At 55.4% G+C, this 24922-nt stretch overlaps 2 protein-coding genes across 2 annotated transcripts in view; one reads left to right on the top strand and one right to left on the bottom strand.

The window, feature by feature from the left end:
• The first annotated feature begins 506 nt into the window (after positions 1 to 506).
• On the top strand, positions 507 to 9572 carry KCNK6 (potassium two pore domain channel subfamily K member 6). The gene is made up of 3 exons (XM_033158644.1): positions 507 to 906; positions 6832 to 7227; positions 8865 to 9572. Exons 1-3 carry the CDS (start codon positions 597 to 599, stop codon positions 9098 to 9100), a joined length of 942 nt encoding a protein of 313 aa, XP_033014535.1. The 5' UTR covers positions 507 to 596; the 3' UTR covers positions 9101 to 9572.
• A 691-nt stretch (positions 9573 to 10263) lies between these two features.
• LTBP4 (latent transforming growth factor beta binding protein 4) overlaps positions 10264 to 24922 on the bottom strand; it is a 49182-nt gene continuing 34523 nt past the window's right edge. The window contains exons 16-33 of the mRNA XM_033158645.1: positions 24528 to 24653; positions 23117 to 23242; positions 22585 to 22710; positions 22362 to 22487; positions 21973 to 22098; positions 21684 to 21806; positions 21463 to 21594; positions 19610 to 19741; positions 19333 to 19458; positions 19021 to 19158; positions 18676 to 18900; positions 17940 to 18014; positions 17654 to 17782; positions 16799 to 16948; positions 15791 to 15943; positions 12801 to 13184; positions 11617 to 11766; positions 10264 to 11490 (exon numbers count right to left, since the gene is read on the bottom strand). Coding sequence (XP_033014536.1) covers positions 11342 to 11490; positions 11617 to 11766; positions 12801 to 13184; positions 15791 to 15943; positions 16799 to 16948; positions 17654 to 17782; positions 17940 to 18014; positions 18676 to 18900; positions 19021 to 19158; positions 19333 to 19458; positions 19610 to 19741; positions 21463 to 21594; positions 21684 to 21806; positions 21973 to 22098; positions 22362 to 22487; positions 22585 to 22710; positions 23117 to 23242; positions 24528 to 24653 — 2696 coding nt within the window. The 3' untranslated portion in view covers positions 10264 to 11341. The remainder of the gene's footprint in view (positions 11491 to 11616; positions 11767 to 12800; positions 13185 to 15790; positions 15944 to 16798; positions 16949 to 17653; positions 17783 to 17939; positions 18015 to 18675; positions 18901 to 19020; positions 19159 to 19332; positions 19459 to 19609; positions 19742 to 21462; positions 21595 to 21683; positions 21807 to 21972; positions 22099 to 22361; positions 22488 to 22584; positions 22711 to 23116; positions 23243 to 24527; positions 24654 to 24922) is intronic.

The following is a 24922-nucleotide window of genomic DNA, read 5'->3' on the forward strand; positions in this document are numbered from 1 at the left end:
CCGTCCTGAAAACGCGCTTCATTTGGGGTGGGATGTGAAAATGAAACACTTCATAACTGCACGCGAGAATCTCAAGGCGATCTCTCGGTGCCCGACTTGCGCGCGGGGGTCGCCGTCGCTCGGGGACAGGGCAGGTGTTTGGAAGCAGAAGCTCGCGCCCTGCAGCAGCCGGGTAGGGCTGAGAAAGGCGCTTTCCCCCTGGGGAGCAGCTCGGCTGGCGGCTGCTCCAGGGGCAAATAAGCAGCGTCCCTGAGCATGGGCAGAGGGTCACCCTCTCCGCAACTGAGCCTCCCGACTCGGCTTGGGCTGGAAGGGGCGCGCCGAGGCGCTTCCGCGTGCCGATCCGGGCCCCTCGGGGCGCTCCCTCCCCTGGGCGGCGCCGGCTGCCGCTGCCAGGTGCGACGGGAGGCGGGCGTGGCTCCGCCCGACGGGAGGGGCTTGGCTGGGCCGCCTAAGAGGCTGGCTCGCCGCGTCGCCGGGACGAGCGAGACGGAGTGCGGCGTGGCGGCCTCCTCCCCGCTCCGAGAGCCGCTTCCCGCTGCGCGCGCGGTGCCCGGCCGCCGGCCAAGCGGGCAGGTGCCGTCGGCGGGGTGGCCATGCGGCGCTGCGCCCTGCTGGCCGCCTTGGCGCTGGGCTACGTGGGCTACCTGCTGCTGGGCGCGCTCATCATCTCGGCGGTGGAGCGGCCCTACGAGAGCCGGCTGCGCGCTGAGCTGCGCTCTCTCAAGGCCGCCTTCCTGCGCGAGAGTCCCTGCCTGCCCGAGCCCGCCCTCGAAAGTTTCCTGGTCGCCGTCCTGAGTGCCAACCGCCACGGCGTGGCTCTGCTCCGCAACGGCTCGGCCGCCCCGTCCAACTGGGACTTCGCCTCCGCCTTCTTCTTCTCCAGCACCTTGATCACCACCGTCGGTGAGTCGCCGGGCGAGACGCGCGTCTCGCGGACGGGGACGGGGGAGGCGGCTGCGGATCCCACCTCTCAGTCCCTTTGCGCCCCGGAGACTCCAGCCAGGGCCCCGAGCGAGGCTCCCTCCCCGCGTGGCCCCGACGCCAGTCCCCGCTAGGGCCGCCTGCTCTCTCCAAGGGACGCCGGTGCTCAGCGCCGCTTTCCCTGCTCTGTTACAAGGGGAAAGTTCTCTTTGCGCTTATCGCACCGCGCAGCCGTCGGCTTGTTTGCTCAGGTTCCGCAGAGTACAATGTGACTTACTCCCGAGTAAGCACGCACTGGAATACAGTAATGCATCCTGAAGCGAGTCCTCCTTCCAGGTAGCTAAAGGAACCTGGCAGTTTGGGGAGTGGGCGTCCATCCAAGTGTGAGCCTGGGCCAGCAGGGGGTGGCAGGGTAAGGCAGGCCGGGGTCCTTGGCACAAGGTGTCAAACACAGAGTTCTCAAATTGGAAGGGACTCCAAAGGGGCATCTAGTCCAACCCTCTACACTCCAGGAATCACAGCTAAAAGAGGGGGGACTGGGGGAGGGCTGAGATGTTTTTTTGGGGGGGGGTCATCACCTGCAGGATGGTGATGTAGCTTCCTGGTTTCCAGTTGGAAGTTTGTATGTGGGGCTTCTGGCATGAAATAGAGGAACTGCAGCCCTGCAGGGGTGGGACCCCCCCCCCAGAGCACCTTGACACACAGGCCCACATCCTGCTGCTAGGAGCTTAGTACCAGGAGTAGCACCAGCTATTCCTCCAACATGAGGAATCTTGGTAACCCTTACAACAACCCTATGGTGCTGGTCTTACCAAGCCAGCCAATGCCAGGATTATTGCCATGCCGGGGCAGTTGTGGGTCTGAACATGTGGCTTAAGACATGACCTCCCACCCCGCCAGCCTCTGCAGCCCAGCTTCCTTGTTCCTGCTTCCTCCAAGAGGTTCTGGTGTCTACCCTTTGCGGCTAAATAGCGTCTTCTTTTCCAGTGTTTCCTGCAAGCGAGCAATGGAGGGTGTGTGTGTGTTCAGAGGTTAACTGCAGCCAGCTGTGAGTGTTAGCCTGTGGGGCGGGAGAGCCTGGCCCTCTCTGGCTGTGCTCTGCCCAGGAGTGGCCTGCCAGCACAGCTTTCTGATCCAAGTTCCCTACATCCTGTTTTTATCCTGGTGGGTGTGGACAGAACAAGGACTGAGTCACTGCCCAGCTGTACAGAAGTCCTGGACTGCAGAGCTAGGCCCGGTTCCTAGAGGGAGGGGGCTGGGGTGACATCTGGGAAGAGAAGCGCCCATCTCTTCCAGCACTCTGTCCCCACCGGGGCCAACCAGAGGCCTCTCTGGGGAAGAAGCCTGCAAGCTGGACCACGCAGCGCACAGTCGAACTGGGGAACTCCCTCCTGAAGGAGGCAGTAATGGCCCTTAACTTGGATGACTTTAAAAGAGGAGCAGACAAAAAGGGCCTCTTGATGGAAGCATTGATGATGCACCTGAATCCTAGTTGCTGGAAGCCACGGGGGGGGGGGGTGGAGAGGGCTGCTCTCGCACCCGGCTCCTGTGTGTGGCCTTCTCATAATCTGCTCAGCCACTGTGAGAACAGGAGGCTGGACTAGATGGACCCCCTTTGGCCTGACCCAGCAGGTTCTCCTTGCGTCCTTCCCCCAAGCAGCTGGCACTGGGGGGCCTTTCCTGCCTCTGACTGTGGAGGGAGACACAGGGCCAGCAGAGCTAGGAGCCATCAGTGTTGCCTCTCAGGCTCCGTTGGGGCACTTGAGTTGGGACCCCTGCATTGCAGGGGGTGGGACTAGAGGCCAGGGGGAAGCTGCGGCCTGCTCTTGGTTCCTGGAGGGGGAAACGGCTGAGCTTCGTGGAAAGTAGCAGACGGCATGTTCTCTGCAGGAAGTCGGGTGCCCTCCCCGCTCTCTCAGCGCATGCGGTGGCCTCCCTTTGCTCTGCTCCACCGCAACCCTCCGGAGAGCTTGCCCCATCTCTGTGGGGATGCTGTAGAGCTGGGAAACGGGGAAGCAGAAGAAGGTGCAACGAAACCTCTCCCGGGCCTTGAGCAACTCCCCTGGGAGGGAACTGGCCTCATTCTGGCCCCCCAAGTGGCTTTAAAAGAGGATCCGGCAAATTCACAGAGGAGGAGGACTGTCAACGGCTACTAACCAATATGGCAATTGTCCCACTTGCTGGAAACTGTAGGAGGGGAGAGGGCTGCTCTTGTGCTCAAATTCTGCTTTGCGGCTTCCCGCAAGCGGAGAGCAGGATGGGCCATGGGTCTGATCCAGTAGCCAGCCTGCCTCTCCTTAGGTCCTTATTTTTGGAGCCCTTTAATTTAGGGGGAAAGGCAAGTAAGGGGAGCAGACATGACAGAGATTATGCCTAAAGTGGAGAACCCCACCTAGGGGTCACCCACTGCAGCTGAAAGTTTAGAGATTCAGGATGAGCGAAAGGAAATACGGTACTTCTTTGCACACTGCAGAATTAACGCTGGGGTTTGCTGCTCTGGGATGTCGAGGTGCCCATCAATTTGGATTAGACAAATTTATTAAATTGCAGAACGGGGCTCTCAGTGGGCCTTTGGTCAGTTCCGGCAGCCCAGGCTAGGGACCTCAGGGATCATCTAGTCCAACCCTCTGCGATGCAGGAATTGCAGTTAAAGAATATCTGACAGGTGGCCATCCACCTTCTGATTCGAAACCTCCAGTGAAGGAGAGCCACCGCTTTCCCCAGAAAAATGGCCCTTTTGGTTCCTTGTCAGGCTGAGAAAATTCTGCGTTTTCCATCCGGCTACTCTTAAGGGCCTCTTGTGATTGGAGTCTCCTTGGAGGAGCTGGGCAAGTGGGCAGGCCAGATGTGCCGCTGCCGCTGCTGCTTAGCCCACGGAAGGAGCAGCCCCACCCAGGGGAAGGCTGCAGTCTTGGCCTCCCTGGACTGGCCCCCTGCCAGCCCTGTCTGGGCTCATGGCTCTCCTCTCTCCCCATCTCAGGTGAGGGCATCTACCCAGTGCAGGTCATTGGGTGGAACTGGCTGCCCATTCACAGGGCAGGGGCTTCTTGGTTGGCACAATGTGTGAACTGCTATGATTGTGCTGTAGTAGTAGTAGTAGTATCATCTTCCGAAGCAACTACTCTATTCCCAACTTAAAAATGGAAAGTGTAATGCTGGTGGTCAACAAAAGAGGTTTAAAGACTGTCTCAAGAAAAATCTTAAAAAATGTAGTATAAACACAGACAACTGGGAAACACCGGCCTGCGAGCGCCCCAGTTGGAGAACAGCCTTGACCAAAGGTGTCTTGGGCTTTGAAGACACTCAAACTCAGGACGCAAGGGAGAAACGTGCCAAGAGGAAGGCACGCTTGGCAAATCCACACCGTGATCAACTCCCGCCCGGAAACCAATGTCTGCACTGTGGAAGGACGTGTGGATCCAGAATTGGCCTCCACAGTCACTTCAGGACTCATTGTTAAAACCGTGTTTATGGAAGACAATCTTACTCGGCTACGAGGGATCACCGAAGACAAAGAAGTAGTAGTAGCTATTAATAATAATAATAATAATAATAATAATAATAATAATAATAATAATAATTTATTTAAATCCCGCCCATCGGCTGGGTTCCCCCAGCCACTCTGGGTGGCTCCCAACAGATTAAAAACAGAATAAAACATCAAACATTAAAAACTTCCCCAAACAAGGCTGCCTTCAGATGTCTTCTAAATGTCAAATAGTTGTTTATTTCCTTGACATCTGGTAGACAGCTGCCCTGGACACAGAACTGACCTGTGCCTCCATGGACAGCTGTGAGTCCTAAATGACTCCCAGGCTGTGCACCTGGTCCTTCAGGGGCACAGTTGCCCCGTTCACAACCAGGGAGTCCCCCACACCTGTTGTTGGAGGCTGCCTGTCTTCAGCATCACTGGTCAGAAGGATTGGTCACAGGTTTCACTTAAAAACTAATAAATTAAGGTGTAGCCCCGTTGCAGGTATTTCTTGTCCTCTTGTGTGGTGTGTGTGTTGGTGTGCATTTCAATGAACTGAATAGAATGAAAGTTTATGAGTCATTTGGGGCGGGGGGGGTGGAGGGAGAGAGTGTATGGACTTTTAAAAGTTGCTATTTGGACATTATGGTTTCATAGATTATAAATACCTCGTTGATTTCTTAATCGTGTAATACGTCATGCTGTAATTGTGTTAGGTTGTTCTTTTAGTTGCTGGTTTGTTAAATAGTGTTCGTTTATTCATTTGTATACTGCCCTTCATCTGTGGATCTCAGTGGTTCACCACATAACAGTACAAGATTAAAAAACAAACAAACTACATCATAAAAACAAGAACCAAAAACCCTGCACGACCCCCCTCCCAAAAAGACAGAAGCAGAGTCTAGGCAAGTTCATAAGGGAAGAGGCCGTCCGTTACTTTTTTTGGTTTTGTAGATTGTAAGTGTATTACTGATGATTTGCTAATTACATTATAGGATTTATGCCGTACTTAGAATAATATAATTGTAGAATTGGAAGGGAACCTCAGGGTCATCTAGTCCAACCCCCTGCAACGCAGGAATTTCAGCTGAAGCATCCGTGGCAGACGGCAGCCCAACCTCTGCTTGAAAAACCTCCAAGGAAGGAGAGGCCACCACCTTCCCAGGGAGTCCGTTGCACAGTCAAATGGCTCTTTCTGTCAGTTGCTTAGAGCCTGGTGCTGAGAATGCCATAGTTGTAGGTTCAATCCCACTATGGGACAGCTGCATATTCTGGTGTTGCTGTGGGTTGGGCTGGATGACCCTTGGGGGTCCCCCTTCCAACTTCTGAGATTCTAACATATTTCTTTTTGAGGGCCTCCTGGATGCCAGCAAACCGTTGGCTCCTCTCCCCCTGGCAGCCTTGGCTCTATTTTCTTTCGCTAAAAATAGCCTCCTGCTTCAGCCGTTTGTTCCTCATATGATCGGCCTTTATCTCGCACATGTCAGCATCCTTTGTGCGCTGCTGGGGGGGGGGCTGCTCTTTGCCAAAGCCCCAAAGCCTTTCCCTTGCTGTTGCTATGAGAAGAAGGCTCATGTGGCCAACTCAAGTCTCGAGGGCAGCTCAGCCTCCCTTGCTTGCCCCAAAGTTCCTGTTTATTGCATTTATATCTTACCTTTTTCCTCCAAGGAGCTCAAAGTGACATCCATGTGTGTGTGTGTCCCCAATCTCATTTAAACTACACAACAACCCTGTGAGGTCAGGCTAAGAGGCAGGCACTGGCCCCCAGGATTGCCTGGTGAGCTTCATGGCCGAGGGGGCGGGGCGGGATTTGAACCCAGGTCTTTCCAAGGTCCTAGCTGGGCGGACACTCTAATTACTGCACCATATTGGGAGGACTGATAGTTGTCTGGCTGCCTCCCTTCCTCCATTCATATTTAATTAATAATAATAATGATTAATAATTAATAATAATAATAACAACAACCACCTAGTTTTGCAAGTCAAGGGGGCAGCAAATGCCTTTGCTGAGGTGACTAATGCGCATCTGCCTTCTGTGGGGAAGCAAAGATCTGATCTGATCTGCCCAGCTCCTCCCCCAGGACCCCTAGAAGCTGCCCTCAGCCCCTTCGGCAATCCTGTGAAAGGTCAGATATCCAAAGCGCCCTGTTCCCTTTAAATCAGTTGTTCCCAAAGTGGGCAGTGGGATTACCTGGAGGTGGGGTTGCTAAGAGACAAGGGGGCGGCTGACCTGTCAGGTCAATTTTCTCTTGGAAGGTGGCGGACTCCCCTGGTTGGCGGTCTTTAAGCAGAGGCTGGAGGGCTTAGTTTGAGCTGGGACTCCTGCCTTGTATGGCGGTTGGACTAGAAGACCCCTGGCGGTCCCTTAAGACCCCTGTGCCCCTCTTTGCCTCCTCCTGCCAGCCGTTGCCCTTCTTCTCCCTCCCTCCCTGCAGGCTACGGCTACACCACCCCTCTCTCGGACGCGGGCAAGGCCTTCTGCATCTTCTACGCGCTGCTGGGCGTCCCCTTCACCATGCTGGTGCTCACGGCCACCGCCCAGCGCCTGCTGGGCACCTTCACCTCCGGCCCCCTGGAGTACCTGGCGCTGCACTGGGGCCACAGCCGGCGGGCGCTCTCCTGCGGGCACCTCGTCTTCCTGGCACTGGTGGTGCTGGTTGCCTTCTTCCTGATCCCCGCTGCCATCTTCAGCTCCCTGGAGGAGTCCTGGAGCTTCCTGGACGCCTTCTACTTCTGCTTCATCTCCCTCTGCACCATCGGCCTGGGCGACTACGTCCCCGGGGAGCAGCCCGGCCAACGCCTCCGCTCCCTCTACAAGGTCTCCATCACCGGTGAGCATCTCTGCGCCAGTCGAGGGCAAGGCGGGCAGCGGGGGTGAGCAGGGCCGGGTTTAGGTTTGATCAGGCCCTCAGCTCCTGAAGGTAATGGGGCCCTTTATATGTCCAGCTGTCCTTTGTCAGCAACAAATCGTCGCTTTTTTTGGGTTCAGTATATGCTATCTGGTAATTTATGGACCTAATAGGTATCTAAAGTCCTTTGCACAGGTTGCCATGCAATCAGTCAATGCAGAATGGGGGCACCCTATATATAGAAAGGAGCAAACCAGTGATATTTTAGGGAGCAGGCTAGCAGGCGGGGGCCATGACTTACATCATTGGAGCCTGCACAACACAAAACACTGTTGCTGTATGTAGGTCTTGTGGGAATGTTTTGGGATGCAGAAGAGGATATATTGTTTAAAATATGCTATTCCAACTTGTGTTTACAAGTCCCAGAAATTAGCAGAGTTCTCATTCCCCTTTTGCTCAGGTTTGTTAACACCTCTGTAATAAAATGTTCTGGTATTTTCCCCATTAATCCCTCTCAAAATAAGACACTACACAGCCTTCTATAAAAGCATAAAGAGTTTCCTTACAGACGTCCCAGAAGGCAGACTTAAACTTAGTAAAAGTTACATTTACTCAGGAGACTGTTCCATAAGGGAAAACAGCTCCTTTGTCCTCTCTTGGCATCTAGCAATGCGGCTTCTTTGAGAGCGTGGTCCAGAAGAGGAAGATGGAGTCTGGTCCCTGTGGTTTTGTGTTAACCTGCCCAGGTGAGACCACACCCATCTCCAGTTACACAGAGGAAGTCCATCCCAGCCCAGGAGAAACAGGAAATTCTGGCTGGTGGACTAAGATGCCTTTTGTGTCCACTCTAGCAATGTTGTATTTGACTGCTCCTGTGTTTTACATCCCACAGGTTTTTTTTTAAAAAAATCTTATATTTTGGAAATGTACATCCAGTTGTTTTTTCCCCTCTAATTTTTTTTTGAGGCCCCCAAGAGAGTGGGGCCCTAAGCTAGAGCTTGTTCAGCTTATATGTAAATCCGGGGGGTGAGGATAGTTACAACTGCAGGACTCCCTGCCGCAGGATCCGGCGACGGCCACCGTCTCGGATGGCTTTGAAAGAGAACTGGGCAGATTCATGGAGCAGACAGAGATGGCTTTGCTCTGCCTTCCACCGTTGGAGGATCAGTCGCTGGAAACCGCAGGGGGGGAGAGGGGCTCATGTTCTGCTTCTGCCACTGAGGCACCTGGCTGGCCAGTGTGAGAACAGCACTTTGGACCAGGTGGGTCCTTGGGCCTCATCCAGCAGGTTCTTCTTGTGGAGCCTCCATGCCCAGGGACAGTCTGCCTCTGAAACTACAGGGGGAGAGTCCTCTTGCGCTTCCCACTGGGGCAAGTCGTTTGCCGCAGCATCCAGAAACTGACTGTGGTCTTTTTTGGGGGAAGGCAGGGGTCCTCTGAGCTGCCCCAAGCGCTGCAGCCTTGGCCGGAGGAAGCCCCAAAGTGGCAAGCGGGGAGGGCATGCAGAAGAGCAAGCGGTGGGTGGGAGGGTGCTTCTCCCTTGTGCCAACCCTTGTGGGGAGGGGGCGCTGGTTCTGCCTGCCTTGCCCTGCTACCCCCCCTCTTTCTTTCCCCTCCAGTTTACCTCCTCCTGGGGCTGATGGCCATGCTCCTGCTCCTCCAGACCTTCCACCGGCTGGCCGAGCTGCACGGCCTCTCCGACCTGGTCTTGCTCCCCCGGGAGCAGCCCTGCGAGGAAGACCACCAGCGCATCCTGGACGAGCCCCCGACTCCCTCGGAGCCCCGCCAGGCGGAGAAGACCCCCGTGCAGCCCAGCCCTGGGGGGCAGGCCAACTACTCCTCCATCAACAGATGATCCGGCCCAAAGCTGCAGGGGGGGCAGGGAATCCTTACAGAGCCCCCTTTCCTGGGGGGATGTGTGCCTGTTTTACTCCCCCTCTCACCCTGTATGCTGAGCCTCTGCCCATGTACAAAGCTTCTTTCTCCTTGGCCCTGTGCTACTGGGTGCTGGCCAGTCTCTTGTGGGGTGGGGGAAGGAGAAAGCCCTTCTCTCAGGGGAGGGCCTGAACACAACCTACGCGGGGAGGCGATGTCGTCACTGGGTGCTTCCTCTGAGCTTTCAGATTTAACGTTTGTAGGGTGGTGATTTTATTTGAAAAAGAACAAAGAATGACGTTGGAACTCATGGACACTTGATTCCACACAGGGACACGAGATTCTGCTGTTGGGGGTGGGCCTCTCTCACGCCCCCCACCCCAAAGGGAACATGCTCTGTTGCTGCCCCCCCCCACTTGCCTGAGACTGCCTGGATTTGCCCCTGAGCAGATTCAACAAGGCCCTTTGGTCCCCCCTCCCCCTGCCTCCCCCTCTCTCTGTGGGAGGGGCGGGCTTGCTTTCCACCCTTGCCTCCCCCCCTCCCCAACTTGCAGAGAGCAGCTGTTGGATTTTAATTTAACTACAAAGCGTGGGCTTCCACCTTGCAGAACCTCATTTCCAGACAGGATCAGCTTTGCAAGAGCTGAGCCACCCTGCTGCTGTGTGTGTGGGGGGGGGATTGGCCACAAACAAGACTGAAAATGGAGCTGGGGGCGGGGAGCAAGTTTTGGGGTGGGAGGGAGATGGGAGTTGACTCGCCAATATGAAGTGCCTTTTTCCCCTTTTGCTTTTAATGTGCACTTGTAATACTTTGTGGAATGAATGGAGAATATTTAAACGGATGGGTCTGGCTTCTGTGCCCTGCAGGGCAGTTAGCGGGTGGGGGGGCATGTTGGAGTGACACACACAAGCCCCCAAACACACACAAACACAAACCCCCCGGATGATTTGAGAGCAGGAGACCTCGCAGGCGGCGAAGGGAGAAAGGGCACCCCACAAGTTGCTCCGCAGGCCCTCGTCTCCCCCCAGCCCTGGAACTGGGGAACTGGGCTCTCTTTTCTGCCCCCCCCAACCTCAAACCACACCCTGCCCTCTCCCCTCCCTGCCCCATCTCACTTCCCAAGAGACACCCACTCCATCACATTTTGTAGAAAACCTTTATTGTTCTAGTAACAGCAGTGAGGGGGGTGGCGATGCCCAGGAGCACCCATCTTGCGGTGGGCAAGGGGGGGGGCTAAGCCAGGCAAGCAGGGGGGCTGGCCCTTGTTGCCTGGGAGGGGTGTGTGTGTCTGGATAGCTTAGGAAGGGTGTGGGACTGGCGGGGGGGGGTCTGCTGGAGCCAGGGGGGGATTTGAAGCCCTTCTCTGCCGGTTCTGGAGGCTACAAGACCAAGGGGGAACATGCACCCAGTTGTGAATGTCTTTTTCCAAAACCAGCCCCCAGGGGGGTTCTTCTCCCCACCCTCATTACAGCTTTGGGATAGGGTGGGGGGGACACTTGCCCCCCATCTCAGCAGGGGGGTGGCAGCCCACCCAGTAAGGCATCCTGGCTTTCTTTGGCAAGCAGACTGGGTTCCCCAGGGGGGCACCAAATATTTGGCCCAGGCAGACTCTGGGGTCAGATCCGCAAGGCTCCAGCATCTAAAGGCCCAGGAGGCTGGGCATGTGTGTGGAAAGGAGGGCGCAGGGCCACGCGCAGAGTGCCTCTTCCTCCCTGAGGCGATGCAGAAATAGCCTCAGTGACCCCCTGCCCCCCCCCCAGCTGGCGAGGAAAGTGGCTTGGCCTTTACAAAAAACATTGCCAGAAGAGGAATGGGGCAAATCCAGTGGGGCAGAGTGGAGGCTGTTCAAATGGGGGTGGGGGGAACAAGCTCAGTTTGCTGAATGCCACCCCCCTTTCCCGAGTAAGGCAAGCCTGAAGTTCAGCTTCTTTTTTGACTACAAATATTTCCTCAAAGATGGGCAATTAAATCCTATTTTGAGACTTTTTGCACTGATGCAGCGGGCCAAGTTGGCCCAAACTGGGAGTGGACAAGAGCTGCTTCCTACCCCCCCCCCCCAAATATAAGTGCATTTCCAGGCCACCTCCTCTGGGTCTCCCTGGGTGAGGAGCCTCCATTTGCTGGTGGGGGGGGGAGAGGATTTTGTCCTGGGTCACCCCTCCCCTCCCAGTCTATACAGGTAAATAAATACTTTCCCCCAGCCTTTTCCTCCCCCCTTGCTCAGGCTCGGCTGCGGGGGGCAGGGACGCAGCGGGGGGGCTGCCCAGCGGGCACAGTGCCACGGGGGCACAGGCAGCGGTAGGAGCCCTCCATGTTGAGGCAGCGCCCCCCCGGGCAGAGGTGCTCCGACTCGCCACACTCGTCGACGTCTGCGGAAGAGGGAGAGAGACGCGAAGGGGCTGAAAGGGGGCAGCCAAACCTTGGCATGGGCCAGGTGGCCCTTGGGGGTCCCACCCCCAGGCACGCCGCGATGGCAGGGCGTGGGGCAGACTCACCCAGGCAGGCCATGCGGGCGGGGTCCAGGCGGTAGCCCTCGTGGCAGTCGCAGGTGAAGCCGTCGCCAACGCGGACGCAGCGCCCGTTCTCGCAGCCGCTCAGGATCCCACACTCCTCTGCCAGGAGACCCCCAAATCCCTCAAAGGGGCCTGGGGAGGGAGGGAGGGGGGCAAGGCAGATTGGCAAGCGGAAGAGAAAAGGTGCCCAGTTCTGATGGTCTCCCCGCAGGAAGGGTTTTGTAGAGATAGGAAAGGGCCACACCAAGGATCCAAGGGGAAGGAGCGACACCCTGTGAGTAAGGGGCGCAGCCCACGGGGCTTTCCAGCTTAGGAAAAAGCAGTGCTTTTTTCCTGGGGGTACGCATACCCCTAAACATTTTGTGAATCTTTGTACTTTTGTCCATTTACTGTATTTATTTGTTCTTCCTTATTTGGACTACTGCATTTCTTTTTTCCTGATTTGAACTATAAAACAATGATTTTCTTGAGTCAAAATGAAAGTACCCCTAAACATTTTTTTTAAAGAAAAAAGGCACCGGAAAGAAGGCAAGGGAGTCGGAAGTGAACTTAACGCCTGGCCTGGAGAAAAGAGAGCAGGGGAAAGATTTCCTCCCTCCTAACACTAAAACTTGTGGACACCCAATAAATAGACCCAGGACAGGTTTAGAAAAAAGGGCTGGTTCCTTCGGCACCAAGTTCAACTGTGGAACTCCCTGCCACATGTCTGGATGGCTCTCAAAGAGGATTAGACAACATCCATGGCGACAGGTGGCTATTAGCCATGATGGCTCTGCTCTGGCTCCGTGGTTCAGAAGCAGTAACTGCTTCTGATTCACAGTTGTTGGAAACCGCAGGAGGGGTCTTGGGTGCAGATCCTGCTTGTGGGGGTAGGGGCTTCCCACTGGGGCATCTGGTTGCCCACTCCACAGACCTGATCTCTAATAGCCAGGCCCTTCTTATGGAACCTCCAGCTCCAGAGGCAGTCTACCTGGGTTCTCAGGGGTACTTGGCCACTGCGAGAACAGGAGGTTGGACTAGATGGGCCAGTGGCTTCATCCATGGCAGGGCCACCCCCACTTTCCACCAGGCCTTGCCCACTTCCACACTAGAGCCCCCCCCCCCCCAGTCGGTGACAGTCGGCCACATATGCCAGTTTGGGGAAAACCCAGCCCCCCCCCACTTACCATAGTCCTCGCTGGCCCTTCCTGGCCGTTCCAGGTAGGAGCTGGAGCCGCTGCGGGGTGGGGGCAGGTGCCATTCCGGCTCGGGGGGGCTGCGGGGCCGGTACACCCCCCGGGGGGTCTCTGCGGGGCCCTCCTGCCTGGCCTCGCCATAGGGCAGGTCCTCAAAGTCGGTGGCCTCGTAGGGCGAAGGGCCGTACAGGGAGTCGCGGGGGAAGAGGTCGTAGTCCGGCAGGCGGGGGGGTCCAGGGCGCGGCGGGGGGGCGAAGATCTCTGGGCTGTAGGGCAGCCCGCCGTACTCAAAGGGCGGCCCCACACCTCCCGGGCGCGGACCTGCTCCGTAGCCAGTGGGGGGGCGGAGGACGTTGCAGAGGGTCTCAAAGTCATCTGGTTGGGGGGGGGAGAAGGAGATTGTTGGTCAGGGGAGCGTCACAAAGCCTCTTCTCTCCCCAATTCCCAAGGGCATCTGCAAGTGGGGCTGGGGAGGGGGGAGTTACATGGGAATGGGTCCCAGGCAGGGCCAGATTTAGATTTGATAAGGCCCTAAGCTCCTGAAGGTAATGGGGCCCTTGATATGTCCAGCTGTCCTTTGTCAACAACAAATGGTTGCTGTTTTTGTGTTGAATATATGCTATATGGTCATTTATGGACCTAAGAGGTATCTCAAGCCATTTGCGCATGTTGCCATGCAACCAGTCCATGCAGAATGTAGGCACCCTATATATAGAAAGGAGCAAAGCAGGGATATTTGAGGGAGCAGACAAACAGGCGGGGCCCATGTCTTACATCATAGGAACCAACACAATACTAAACGCTGTTGCTGTATGTAGGTTTTAATTTATTTGTTTTTTATTATTGTATTTTGGAAATGTACATCCAGGGTTTTTTTCTTTCCTTTAATTTTTTTGGGGGACCCCAAGAGAGGGGGGCCCTAAGCTAGAGCTTCTTTAGCTTATACGTAAATCCGGCACTGATCCCAGGCCTCCCTCCCGTAGTGCAAAGGGACTCCAAGGGGGAAAGAGGAAGCCCAGCACTCGGCAATGTTGGAATTGCAACTAGGGCAGCATTCGAACTCATGAATTCGGACTAAACCTTAGGGGTACAGTGGTACCGTGGTTGTCGAATGGCTTGGTTCCGGTTTGCAAATGTTTTTCGGAAGCCGAGCGTCCGACGCGGCTCACGGTTGAGTGCAGGAAGCCCCTGCAGCCAGTCGGAAGCCACACTTTGGTTTTCAAATGGACTCCCAGAACGGATTAAGTTTGACAACCAAGTGGGGCGCGGGAAGAGCGTCCCGCGCCCTGGGCTCCCCGGCTATGCCCGCTGTGCTCCGAACCCTTCCCCCGCGCCCCCTGTAAGGGGGGAGTGGGGGTGAAGGGACCACGGAGTCGGGCTCTAGGGGGATATGCCCCAACCGGGATGTTTACATGCGGCGGCAAAGTCCGTGAGGAGCGTCTCTGTTCTACCTGTCATTAAGGAGTTGCCAAGAAACCAGAAGCTGTGAGTAATTGACTGACTCTTTGTACTTCGGGAAAAGCTCTGGGATCAAAAGAAAAGGCAGCCCGCCTCTCTCCCTTCGGGTGGTGGAAGGACTTAACTCTTTAAGTGACTGCTGCTACACTAATCATTTGAAAGTACTCGGAATTTGAAAACTGACTCTGTAGAGATTCCCTCTCAGGGGTTAATTGAGGAAAAATATCTCCATTTGAAGTTTTGGTCTTTATACTCTGGCTTCGGAAGAAATGGCGGCGATTTGGAATTGCGCAGGAAAAAATTGAGACAAAGGAGGAAAAAGACAGGAAATGTAATTTGATACCCACCTCCCTTCCCCGAAGATGTTGGACTTTGCGCTTATGCTAGCACAGAAGGACTGGGAGGTAGAGGAAAAGCTCACTGTCTTTCAATTGGAGCTGACTAATCGAAAATTAAGAGTCTTGTGTGGGATTATAAATGGAAATAATCTGCATTCCACAGAGGAGGCTCTCCAAAAAATCTACTCAATGGAAACAGACTTTTGCAAAGAGCTGGAAGATGTGCTGGAAGGATGGTCTGAGATGGCAGAGCAAATCCGATTGGAACAGGGACTGTTTTCAGGGGGTGGCAGAAACCCTGAAACGGAAAGTTTTTTAATATCTAGATTCCGAGGTGGCAGCTCGGGGTCGAGGGACAGAGAATTAAGATTTCTACAAGAAGAAGAATTTTGGTACAAAGCTACGGAGAAGCTCAGAACGCAGAGGATGAACATCTTGGAGCTCGATGCAGGGCTTGTTGTGGTTGTAACCTGGATCTGTGGACATTCAGAAGCATACAATAGGGGATTCGGTTCTGGTGAAAGACAGGAGAAGACAATGGACAAAAGGGGAGTGGGTTGAATTAATCATGGTATAACATAGATGGTCTGCCATGGTATCCGAAATCGGAGTGTGAAGTTTGTTAAATAAGTTTATGTTAAATAAGTAAGGAGATATTGAATTTAAGTTAAAAGCAGCATGTTAAATGATAGAAGAAATAAGTTTAGCTCTAAGAATATTTGGTTAAGTTTTAGGCTATAATGCAAAAGATAAGACAAAGGTGTCTTTTCTTTCTATATCAAGTTAAGTTAAACTTCTATAGAGAAAAGATGTTAAGGAGAAAGTGTATTGTATTAAAACCGAAGGTGCACAGGCGGGGGAAGTCAAGTGTCAAGATTCGGAACTAGAATTTTTTTTTTTTTTCTATAGTAAGATATACAGATAAGAAGAAGAATCCTGACATTATGTGTATGTGTATTTGTATTTGTTTTGATATTTGTAGGTGTGGGGGTTGGGTTTATGTTGTTTTGTGAAAATGCCAATAAATTCTGTTAAAAAAAAAAAAAAAAAGTTTGACAACCAAGGTACCGCTTCCTTTGGCCCCTGGGAGGACAGGATGCTGGGCTCGAGGGGTCTCCTTGGGACTGACCCAGCAGTACTTAGGCTGCAATGCCTCCCCCCCCCCCAGCCCACCATGGGTCTTACCTGAGTCTGGGGCTGGGCACAGAGCGCAGTCCATGCTCCAGGCCTCGCCATAGAGGCAGCAGCACTCCGTGTAGGTGACCTGCCGGTCCAGGAGGGGGCGGCTGCAGACCAAGTCGGGCCCCACCTCTTGCCAGCACACAGCCAGGTTGTCATCTGGAACGCAGGGAGAGCGGGAGAAATGGAGATGCGGCCGCAATGGATGCCAGGCCCTCTTCTCGCCCCCTCCCCCATGGCCCCAACCCTGCGCGGATCCCGTTCACAGGGATCCTGCGGAGTGGTGGAGGAGTAAACACAGAGAGCCCAAATGACCAGATCTGGATCTGGGGCTGAGTTTACGGAATCAAGGAGGCAGGTCCTGGAAAAAGTTTGGGATCTGCTGAGCTGGAGCATCAGCCCTCCACAAGAATCCCACATGGAGTGATCCCTTTCAAAATCCTGAGGTCAAACCGCAAAAAAACAACAAAAAACGGCGAGGCTGAAGATGGCCAAAACAAATTAGCCTCTGGAACCTACCACCACAAGATTTTGCAGCCGCTGGCCTTTGGGGAAAGAGGTGGGCCCAGAAGGGGTCAGAACTGCTTCCTCCAGGTTCACAGACTTAATTGTATGAGAAATGGAGGTCCAGCATTTTCCCCTTTTAGCCTTCTGGCGCCCCGCAGAATTCGGCGCCTGCAGGCTAAAAGGGGAAAAACCGAGCCGACACTCGGCGGGAGCGGCGCACGCACCCTTGTTCACTCAGCGCGCTCGTTTGGTGTTCCCCGGACTCTCGCCTGGCGCCCTCCAGAACTTGGTGCCCTGGCGCCCCCCCCCCTAGCCTCAATGGGTAAGAAGGGCCAGGTTGGAAGGGAGCCCAAGGGTGAGCTGGCCCAAGCCTCTTGAATGCAAGAATTGAGGGGAGGAAGGGAGTCAGAGGGAGGGCAGGATGGGTCAAGGAGAGAGAGAGAGAGAGAGACAGCCGAGGGGGGGAATTGGGAAGCGGGTGGGTGTGGGGAGGGGTCTGCCCCCTACCTGCGCCTTGGCTGTCGTTGCTCACACAGCGGCGATGCGAAGCGTCCAGCACCAGAGGGGCAGCGCAGGAGCAGTAGTAGGAGCCAATGGTGTTGATGCAGCGCCCCCCCACGCATGGCTCCGCCTCCTCGTCAAGGCACTCGTCGTTATCTGGGGAGGGACAAGCGGGGGGGTCAGAAGAGCAGGCGAGGGCCTCCTTTTTGCAGAATCATTGAATTGCAGAGTCGGGAAAAGTCGCCAAGGGTCACCCAACCCTCTGCAATTTAGCTAGTTCCTAAAGTTTATACACCGCTTGATTGCAAAAAAAGCATCTAAGCTTTTCCCAAAAAAATATAATAAAGGTATCGATAATAGTTTAATACGTTCAGAAATTTAATAGGCTTAAAACAGATTGAAACTTGCACAGAATTTCTGAACATCTGGGTTAGGCTCAGTGCTTTTTTCTGGGGGTATGCATACCCCTAAACATTTTGCGAATCTTTGTACTTGTTTCCATTTACTGTATTTATCCCCGCCCCCCAAACTGAATTATAAAATGGTGATTTTCATGAGTCAAAATGAGAGTACCCCTAAACATCTTTTTAAAGCAACAAAGCACTGGTTCGGCTTCTCTAAATGGGAACATTTCAAGCACAGCAGAGGTGGCACGGCCTGATATCAAGAGGCAGGGAGTTCCACAGTGTCGGTGTTAATTGGTTTCTTGCCAATGTGAGCGCTTTGCTGATGCAGGAGGTCAAGTAGGCGTGTGTGGGTTCCAGGAGGGACCTGTTTACCCCGGGGTCCCTCAAGGGCATAATTGGGGCAAGAGGAGCTGCCCAGGCAGAAGGGGGTTCGGGGGCGGGCAGAGGCTCTCACCGATGCACTCCAAGTGCTGCGTCTCGTAGTAGTAGCCGTTGGGGCAGTAGCAGGCGTAGCCGGGGACCTTGTTGACGCAGACGCCCCCCTTGCACACCTGGGCGTTGAAGAGGGAGCACTCGTCCACATCTGCCCAGGACAAGGAGAGGGTCAGCGAGAGAGCCCCACAGGACCAAGGGCAGCGCGCCCAGAAACCCCAGTGCCTCCCGGGGCCAAGGACAGACCCAGGAGGGTGGCCAGGGCACCTTCCCCCCGACAAAAGCCCCCCGAGAGCAGCAAATCTCACCTGCAAGGGCAGAGAGGCTTCCTGTGCCAGGGGCAGCGAAGCCGTTGCCGTGAGGACACAGGATCTGGTACTCAGCTGGGGGGCAGAAGGAGGAGAGGATGTGTCAGCAGCGCCCAAGGGCCCCCCCACTCCTGCCCCGCTTGCAGAACCCTACAGAAACTTCCCACCTGCACCCATAACGGGCTGTGTTGCCTAGTGGTTGGAGTGTCAGACTAGGGCATGGGTCAGCAAACTAAGGTCCGTGGGCTGGATCAGGCCCAATTGCCTTCTAAATCTGCCCCACGGACAGTTCAGCACACGTGTTCTTTCCCTCTCCCTCCCTCTCCCTCACAGGGTGGCGGCACCAGTGCCTCCTCCCTCCCTCCTCCTGGCTTCTCCCTGCCCTGCCTAGAGGAGGAAGGGGGCTGGGCTTTGTTGGTGCCAACCCCTCTCCGGAGCCCTTTCGCGTGCCACTCATCGTCCCTCTGCTGTGTTCAACCCCCCCATATAGTCCGGCCCCCCACAAGGTCTGAGGGACAGTGAACTGGCCTCCTGCTGAAAAAGTTTGAGGACCCCCGGACTAGGACATGGGAGAGACCATGAAGCTCTCCCTGGGCGAGCCAGGCTCAGTGACTGCTTCAGCCTCGCCTACCTCACAGGGTTGTTGTTGCTGCGGGGATGAAATGAGACGAGGGTTCGAATCCCCGCTCGGGCTTAGGGCTCAGCGGAACCTTCCCCGCCTCTGAGAGTTCCTTACCTGTCCCTGGGGCGGGGCAGGCCTGGATGTGGCAGTCGACCCCCCAGCCATGGCCCAGGCTGCAGCAGCACTCTTGGCGCGTGGCGTTCCAGGCCAGGACGTTCTCGCACGCCTGCGCTGCGTTGGGGTCATAGTAGCATTCGCGGCGGACGCCCTCACTGGTCCCGGAGGGCCAGGTCTCGGGCCGTGGAGACTCGGGGTGCCGAGGGAAGGCCGGGGGGCGCGCTGGAAAAGGCGGAAGGGGGGAGAGTTGGAGGAGGTCCGGGAAAGAGCAGCCGGGATGATCCAGGGGTGGACCCTATGGAGAAAGGAGTCCCCCCCCAGCCCAAGCTCGAAGCCTCTCACCTGGCACAGCAACACAGCGCCCGACCATGGGGTCAAATTCTTCGCCCGCCCGGGGGCAGATGCACAGGAAGGAGCCCTCCACATTCTCACAGGGGGCCGTTCCGCAGACCCCTTGCAGCATCTCACACTCGTTCATGTCTGTGGGGGGCAGCAAAGAGAGGGGGGTGATGGCGGAGGGACTCACTGGGGACCTGCCCCCTCTGCCACTGGTCCCTTACGGAGACACCCCCTGGCAGCCTCTTCCCCAGGAGACCTTGGTGGAGAATGGGGGCATCGCCAGCACCCCTCCCTCCCTCGCCCCCCTCCACGTACCCAGGCAATGGCGCCCGTCCCTGGCGCTCTCGTAGCCCTGGTCGCAGATGCACTGGAAGGAGCCGGGCAGGTTGTGGCAGACGGCGTGGGCGCCACAGAGGGAGCTGTTCTGGCACTCGTCCACGTCTGGAAGACACCAGGGCCACCCGCTCAGCGCCCTCTCCCTCCACCCCCCCAAGGAGCCTCCTCACAGGCTTGCACCCCTTTCCCAGCTCGGCCCGGGGGCAAGAGGCGACCCACTCCCGTCTGATGGGTTCGCCCCCCCCCAGTGACTCACCCACACAGTCCCCGGTGGCTGTGGCTTGATAGCCAGTCTGGCAGCTGGCAACGCAGTGGTAGGAGCCCGGGGTGTTTTCGCAGCGCTTCTCCCCACAGAGGCTCACGCCGTACTCCTGGCATTCGTTGATGTCTGAAGGAAGGCCCCATAAGGACATGTTGTGGGGCAGGGGAGGAAAGAAAAGAGAGGAGCGGCGCCCAAGGAGCGCAAAACGTGATGTCAAACTTAAGAGCGTCAACAGAGCTTGCTGCATCAGGACAGCAGAGCACAGAGTCCAGCGTCCCGCTCTCAGGGGGGGGGGCAATGGGGACTTTGCAGCATCCGGGACGCAGGAAAAAATTGGAGGCAGAGCCATTGGAGCTGAAAGCCATCCACAGGCATCTCTCCTCCTCCATGAATCTGACTAATCCTTTTAAAAAGCCACCCAGGTGGCTGGCCGTCAATGCCTCCTGTGGCAGGGAGTTCCACGGTTCAACTCGGCAAAGAAGGACTTTCTTTCACCTGCCCTGAACCTTCCTGCATTCAGCTTCATAGGAGTCAGGAGCCTCTCAAGTCTGGAGGGATCTCTTTGACGGGGGGGCAGCTTCAGGAAAGAGCTTTTGCTCCTCCTCCTCCTCCTATTATTATTATTATTATTATTATTATTATTATTATTATTATTTATATACTGGCGGTTGGAGGATGGATGGCGGCTAACAGATTGAGGTTGAATCCTGACAAGACAGAAGTACTGTTTTTGGAGGACAGGGGGTGGGCAGGTGTGGGGGACTCTCTGGTCCTGAATGGGGTAACTGTGCCCCTGAAGGACCAGGTGCACAGCCTGGGAGTCATTTTGGACTCACAGCTGTCCATGGAGGCGCAGGTTAATTCTGTATCCAGGGCAGCTGTCTACCAGCTCCATCTGGTACGCAGGATGAGACCCTCCCTGCCCGCAGACTGTCTCACCAGAGTGGTGCATGCTCTGGTTATCTCTCACTTGGACTACTGCAATGCGCTCTATGTGGGGCTACCTTTGAAGGTGACCCAGAAACTGCAATTAATCCAGCATGTGGTGGCTAGACTGGTGATTGAGAGCGGCCGCCGGGACCACATAACACCGGTCCTGAGAGATCTACATTGGCTCCCGGTACGTTTCCGAGCACAATTCAAAGTGTTGGTGCTGACCTTTAAAGCCCTAAACGGCCTCGGTCCTGTATACCTGAAGGAGCGTCTCCACCCCCATCATTCAGCCCGGACACTGAGATCCAGCGCCGAGGGCCTTCTGTCGGTTCCCTCACTGCGAGAAGCAAAACTACAGGGAACCAGGCAGAGGGCCTTCTCGGTAGTGGCGCCCGCCCTGTGGAACGCCCTCCCATCAGAGGTCAAGGGAATAAACTACTACCTGACATTCAGAAAATACCTGAAGGCAGCCCTTTTCAGGGAAGTTTTAAATGTGTGATGTTTTTGTATCTGATTTTTGTTGGAAGCCGCCCAAAGTGGCTGGAGAAATCCAGCCAGATGGGCGGGGTACAAATAATAAATATTATTATTTATTATTATTATTACTGCCCGATACCTGGAGGTCTCAGGGTGGTTCACAAAAAAGATCACAATATATAAAAACAATAACCCAATAATACCGCCCCTCCCCCAGCAATAAAGGGGGTGGGGACTCCTTGGCAGCCTCAGAAATCACAGAATCGTAGAGTCGGAAGGGACCCCTGAAGGTCCTCTAGTCCAACCCCTGGCGAGGCAAGAATCTCAGCTAAAGCATCCAAGACAGATGGCCACCCAACGAAGCCCCAGAGCAAAAGAGAGACTTCCAGACCCCCCCCCACCGAGCCCCCCGCTTGGGCCCTGGCAGCAACACTCACCAATGCAGTCTCCCGCGCTGCCAGCCTGGTAGCCAGCCTGGCAATCTGCCACGCAGCGGTAAGAGCCGGGCGTGTTCTCACAGCGCTGAGTCCCACAGAGGGCGGCCCCATACTCCTGGCACTCGTCGATGTCTAGGGGAGTCGGAGGTCAGGCCCATGCCAGAGTTTCTTGGCCCTCCCCCCCGCCTCCCTCTTGCCCCCCCTCCCCCGGCCCTCCTCACCCTCGCAGGAGGCCTTGTTGGCGCTGCTGCGGGTGCCCGGCGGGCAGTAGCAGTCGAAAGAGCCCTCGGTGTTGGCGCAGTGGCCCCCGGCACACGCAGTGCCAGGCAGGCATTCGTCAATGTCTGTGGGGAGGGAAGGAGGGGGTCAGCGCGGCAGGGAGATGCCCGCCCGCCCTGCCCAGCACCCAAGGAAGAGATCCAAGACCGCTGCCTCCCTCCGTCTGCCAGGCCGCATCTGTGCCAGCCTGCATCCTGCGCCGGGTGGCCCTCGGGGTCCGGGGCCCCTTACCAATGCAGGAGGCCCCGCTGGGGGCGAGGGTGAAGCCCTGGGCACACAGGCAAGTGTAGGAGCCCTCGGTGTTGAGGCACTCGCCCCGCGGGAAGCAGAAGTCGCCCTCCAGGCACTCGTTGACGTCTGGGGGGCAGAGAAGGAGGCGGGGGGAGTTGGGGGTGCTCAGCCAGGGGAGCGTGAGGAGGCGGCTCAGAGGGGGCAACTCCAGAAGGGCTGCCCCATGGAAGTTTGTTTTTGGAAGGGACCCCTGAGGGTCATCCATTCCAACCCCGAGCACACCAGAACACACAGCCAAGGGAATCAGTGGAGGTGGGTATGGTCTGCCTGCAGGGGCGCCCAATGCCAAATCCCCCCCCCCCAGCCGCCCGCCCCCTGCCCCCCCTCACCCACGCAGGACGTCCCCGTGCCCTCTGCGCGGTACCCTCGTCCACACTGGCAGCGGAAGGAGCCCTCCGTGTTGATGCAGCGCCCTTGAGGCCCACAGGGCGTTCCCGCGGCACACTCATCCATGTCTAGAAAGGGGCAGACGGGGAGAGTCAGGGGCCCCGCGGGGCTGACCCCAACCCCAAAGGCCCCCCAAGCAAGGCGCCTCCGCTCTCATCCTCTCACCCAGGCACTGGTTTTCCGTCAGGCTGGCGCGGAATCCCGCAGGGCAGAGGCAGCGATACCCGCCGGGCACGTTCTCGCAGCGCCCAGACCCACAGGGCGGGGGGCTCTGCTGGCATTCATCCACATCTTTTGGGGGGGGGGAGAGAAAAGAGAGACACACCAGAATTTCACCATGACCAATTCTTTCTTCTTTGTATCTCACTTACCCTCCCAGTCGCTTCCTTATCCTCTCAACAACCCTGCGAGGTAGGCCAGGCTGAGCGGCAGCGACTGGACCGAGACCCCCCCCCCAGCGGGCTTTGTGGCCGAGTGGGAGGATTTGAACCCGGGTCTCCCAGGTCCCAAGCCGACGCTCAAACCGCTGCCTGCGCTACACCAAACATCTCCGGATTCGTGGAGGAGCCGTTTCGAAATCCAGATCTCTGCGCATGGACAGGGGCGCTCTGGTTTTCCTGTCCCCCTGGGAACTCATGCCCAGCCCTGGAAGCCAAGGCAGTGGTCGGTGTCTCCGCCCTCTCCCTGGCACTCTTACCTACGCACTGAGTGCCCAGCGGGTGGGGCTGGTAGCCAATGGGGCAGGTGCAGCGGTAGCCCCCGGGGACGTTTTCGCAGCGGCCGGGTTGGCAGATGGTGGGGGTCTCCCGGCACTCGTCCACGTCTGCAAAAAAAGAGCGATGGAGGTCTCGGGGGCTTCTCTGCGCCTGACCCTCCCTCCCTCCCAAGGTACTTGGGCCCAGGGGGGTCTGGAAGCCCCCACTGGACATGTGGAGTGGGGGCTGGCTGGCTGGCTGGCTGGGACCAGGGTGGATAAAAATCAATGATTTTTTAAATATCAGATTAAAAAAAATTTAATCAGATTTTTAAAATAAAATGCTTTTGGAGGAAAAATCTTTCTAAAGATAGTTTTCTATTTAAGTTACATTATAGTCCAAAGGCTATTAATCAGGAAACAAGGGTTTGTTTTAATTTTTTCATGTGTGCTAAAACTCAATCTAAGGGTTTTATTTTTTTTTATTTTTTTAATCATTTAACCACATCGGTTAACAAACATGGATACATATGCTATAATGTTATTGTTTTAGTTAAATAAATTGTTGAAATGGTTATTAAGGAAATGATTATTTATCTCCTTCCAATCAAGTACAGCAGAAAAGTTGTCTTACAGTTAACTTATTGAACCTCACAATAATTTCATAATTGCTTGTCTAGGTATTTCTAAACAAAATAAAACATAAAAAATCTTCAGATACGAAAGCTCATACCATATATAAGGGTCTGGTGACTTCTATTTCATTGTATCTGAAGAAGTGTGCATGCACACGAAAGCTCATATACCAAGAACAAACTTAGCTGGTCTCTAAGGTGCTACTGGAAGGAATTATTTATTTTTTATTTTGTTTTGACTATGGCAGACCAACTAATAGTTTAACCAAATCAGGAATTGGTGATATAACTGTAAAAACTACTCTGAAAACTTATGATTCCAAAAAGGAAACCTTCATCTGGTTGTAAATATTAGGATGACACCAGCAAAAACGAGTCTTTCTGTAAAAAAAATAAATTATTTCAATCCAGTCTTACTGACTAGTGGTTTAAATTGTGATTTAAACCAAATCCACCCTGACTGGGACCCCCCCGTTTGCTCTGGTGCTGGGTCCCAGGAGGAGGCAGGTTGGGGGAACGTTCAGCAAAAGGGCCCCATGTCTACAGCAGTTGCTTGGCATGCAGAAGGCGCCCAGGCTCCCTCCCTGGTGGCAGCATCTAGAGGGAGGGCTGGGAGGGCTGCTGCTGCCAGCCTGTGTAAGCAATACTGAGGCAGGTGGGCCCAATGGTCTGACGCAGGGCAAGGCAGCATCCCCCGGGAGGCGGGCTGTGGGGGCCGAGGGCCGTGGGCCCCAAGCTGGCTGCTGTGGGAAGGGGGGCAAGGGGGCGCCCTCTCTCACCCTGGCATTCGGTGCCCGTGGGGCCGGGCTGGAAGCCGGAGGGGCAGCTGCACTGGTAGGAGCCGGGCGTGTTCTGGCAGCGGCCGCGGGCGCAGGGTGGGGGGCTCTGGGAGCATTCGTCGATGTCTGGGGGCAGAGAAAGGGGGTCACATTCAACTTTCAGCTTGGGAAAGGCTGTGGAAAACTGATTTGAAATTTTATTAGACATTTGAAATTGAAATCAGAGGATATTTTAGGCGATAGTAATAAAATGTTAGGTGAAAGTAGGATGTAAGAAGTTAGAATAGTGTTATGTGTATTTTGTTAGGAATAAGTTTATGGATATATGATGATAGATAAGGATTAAGAATATTGGAAGAAGAGGAAATTAAAAATGTTTTAAAGTTACTATAGTA

Source organism: Lacerta agilis, chromosome 8 (assembly GCF_009819535.1).
Source record: "Lacerta agilis isolate rLacAgi1 chromosome 8, rLacAgi1.pri, whole genome shotgun sequence".
Taxonomy (NCBI): Eukaryota; Metazoa; Chordata; class Lepidosauria; order Squamata; family Lacertidae; genus Lacerta; species Lacerta agilis.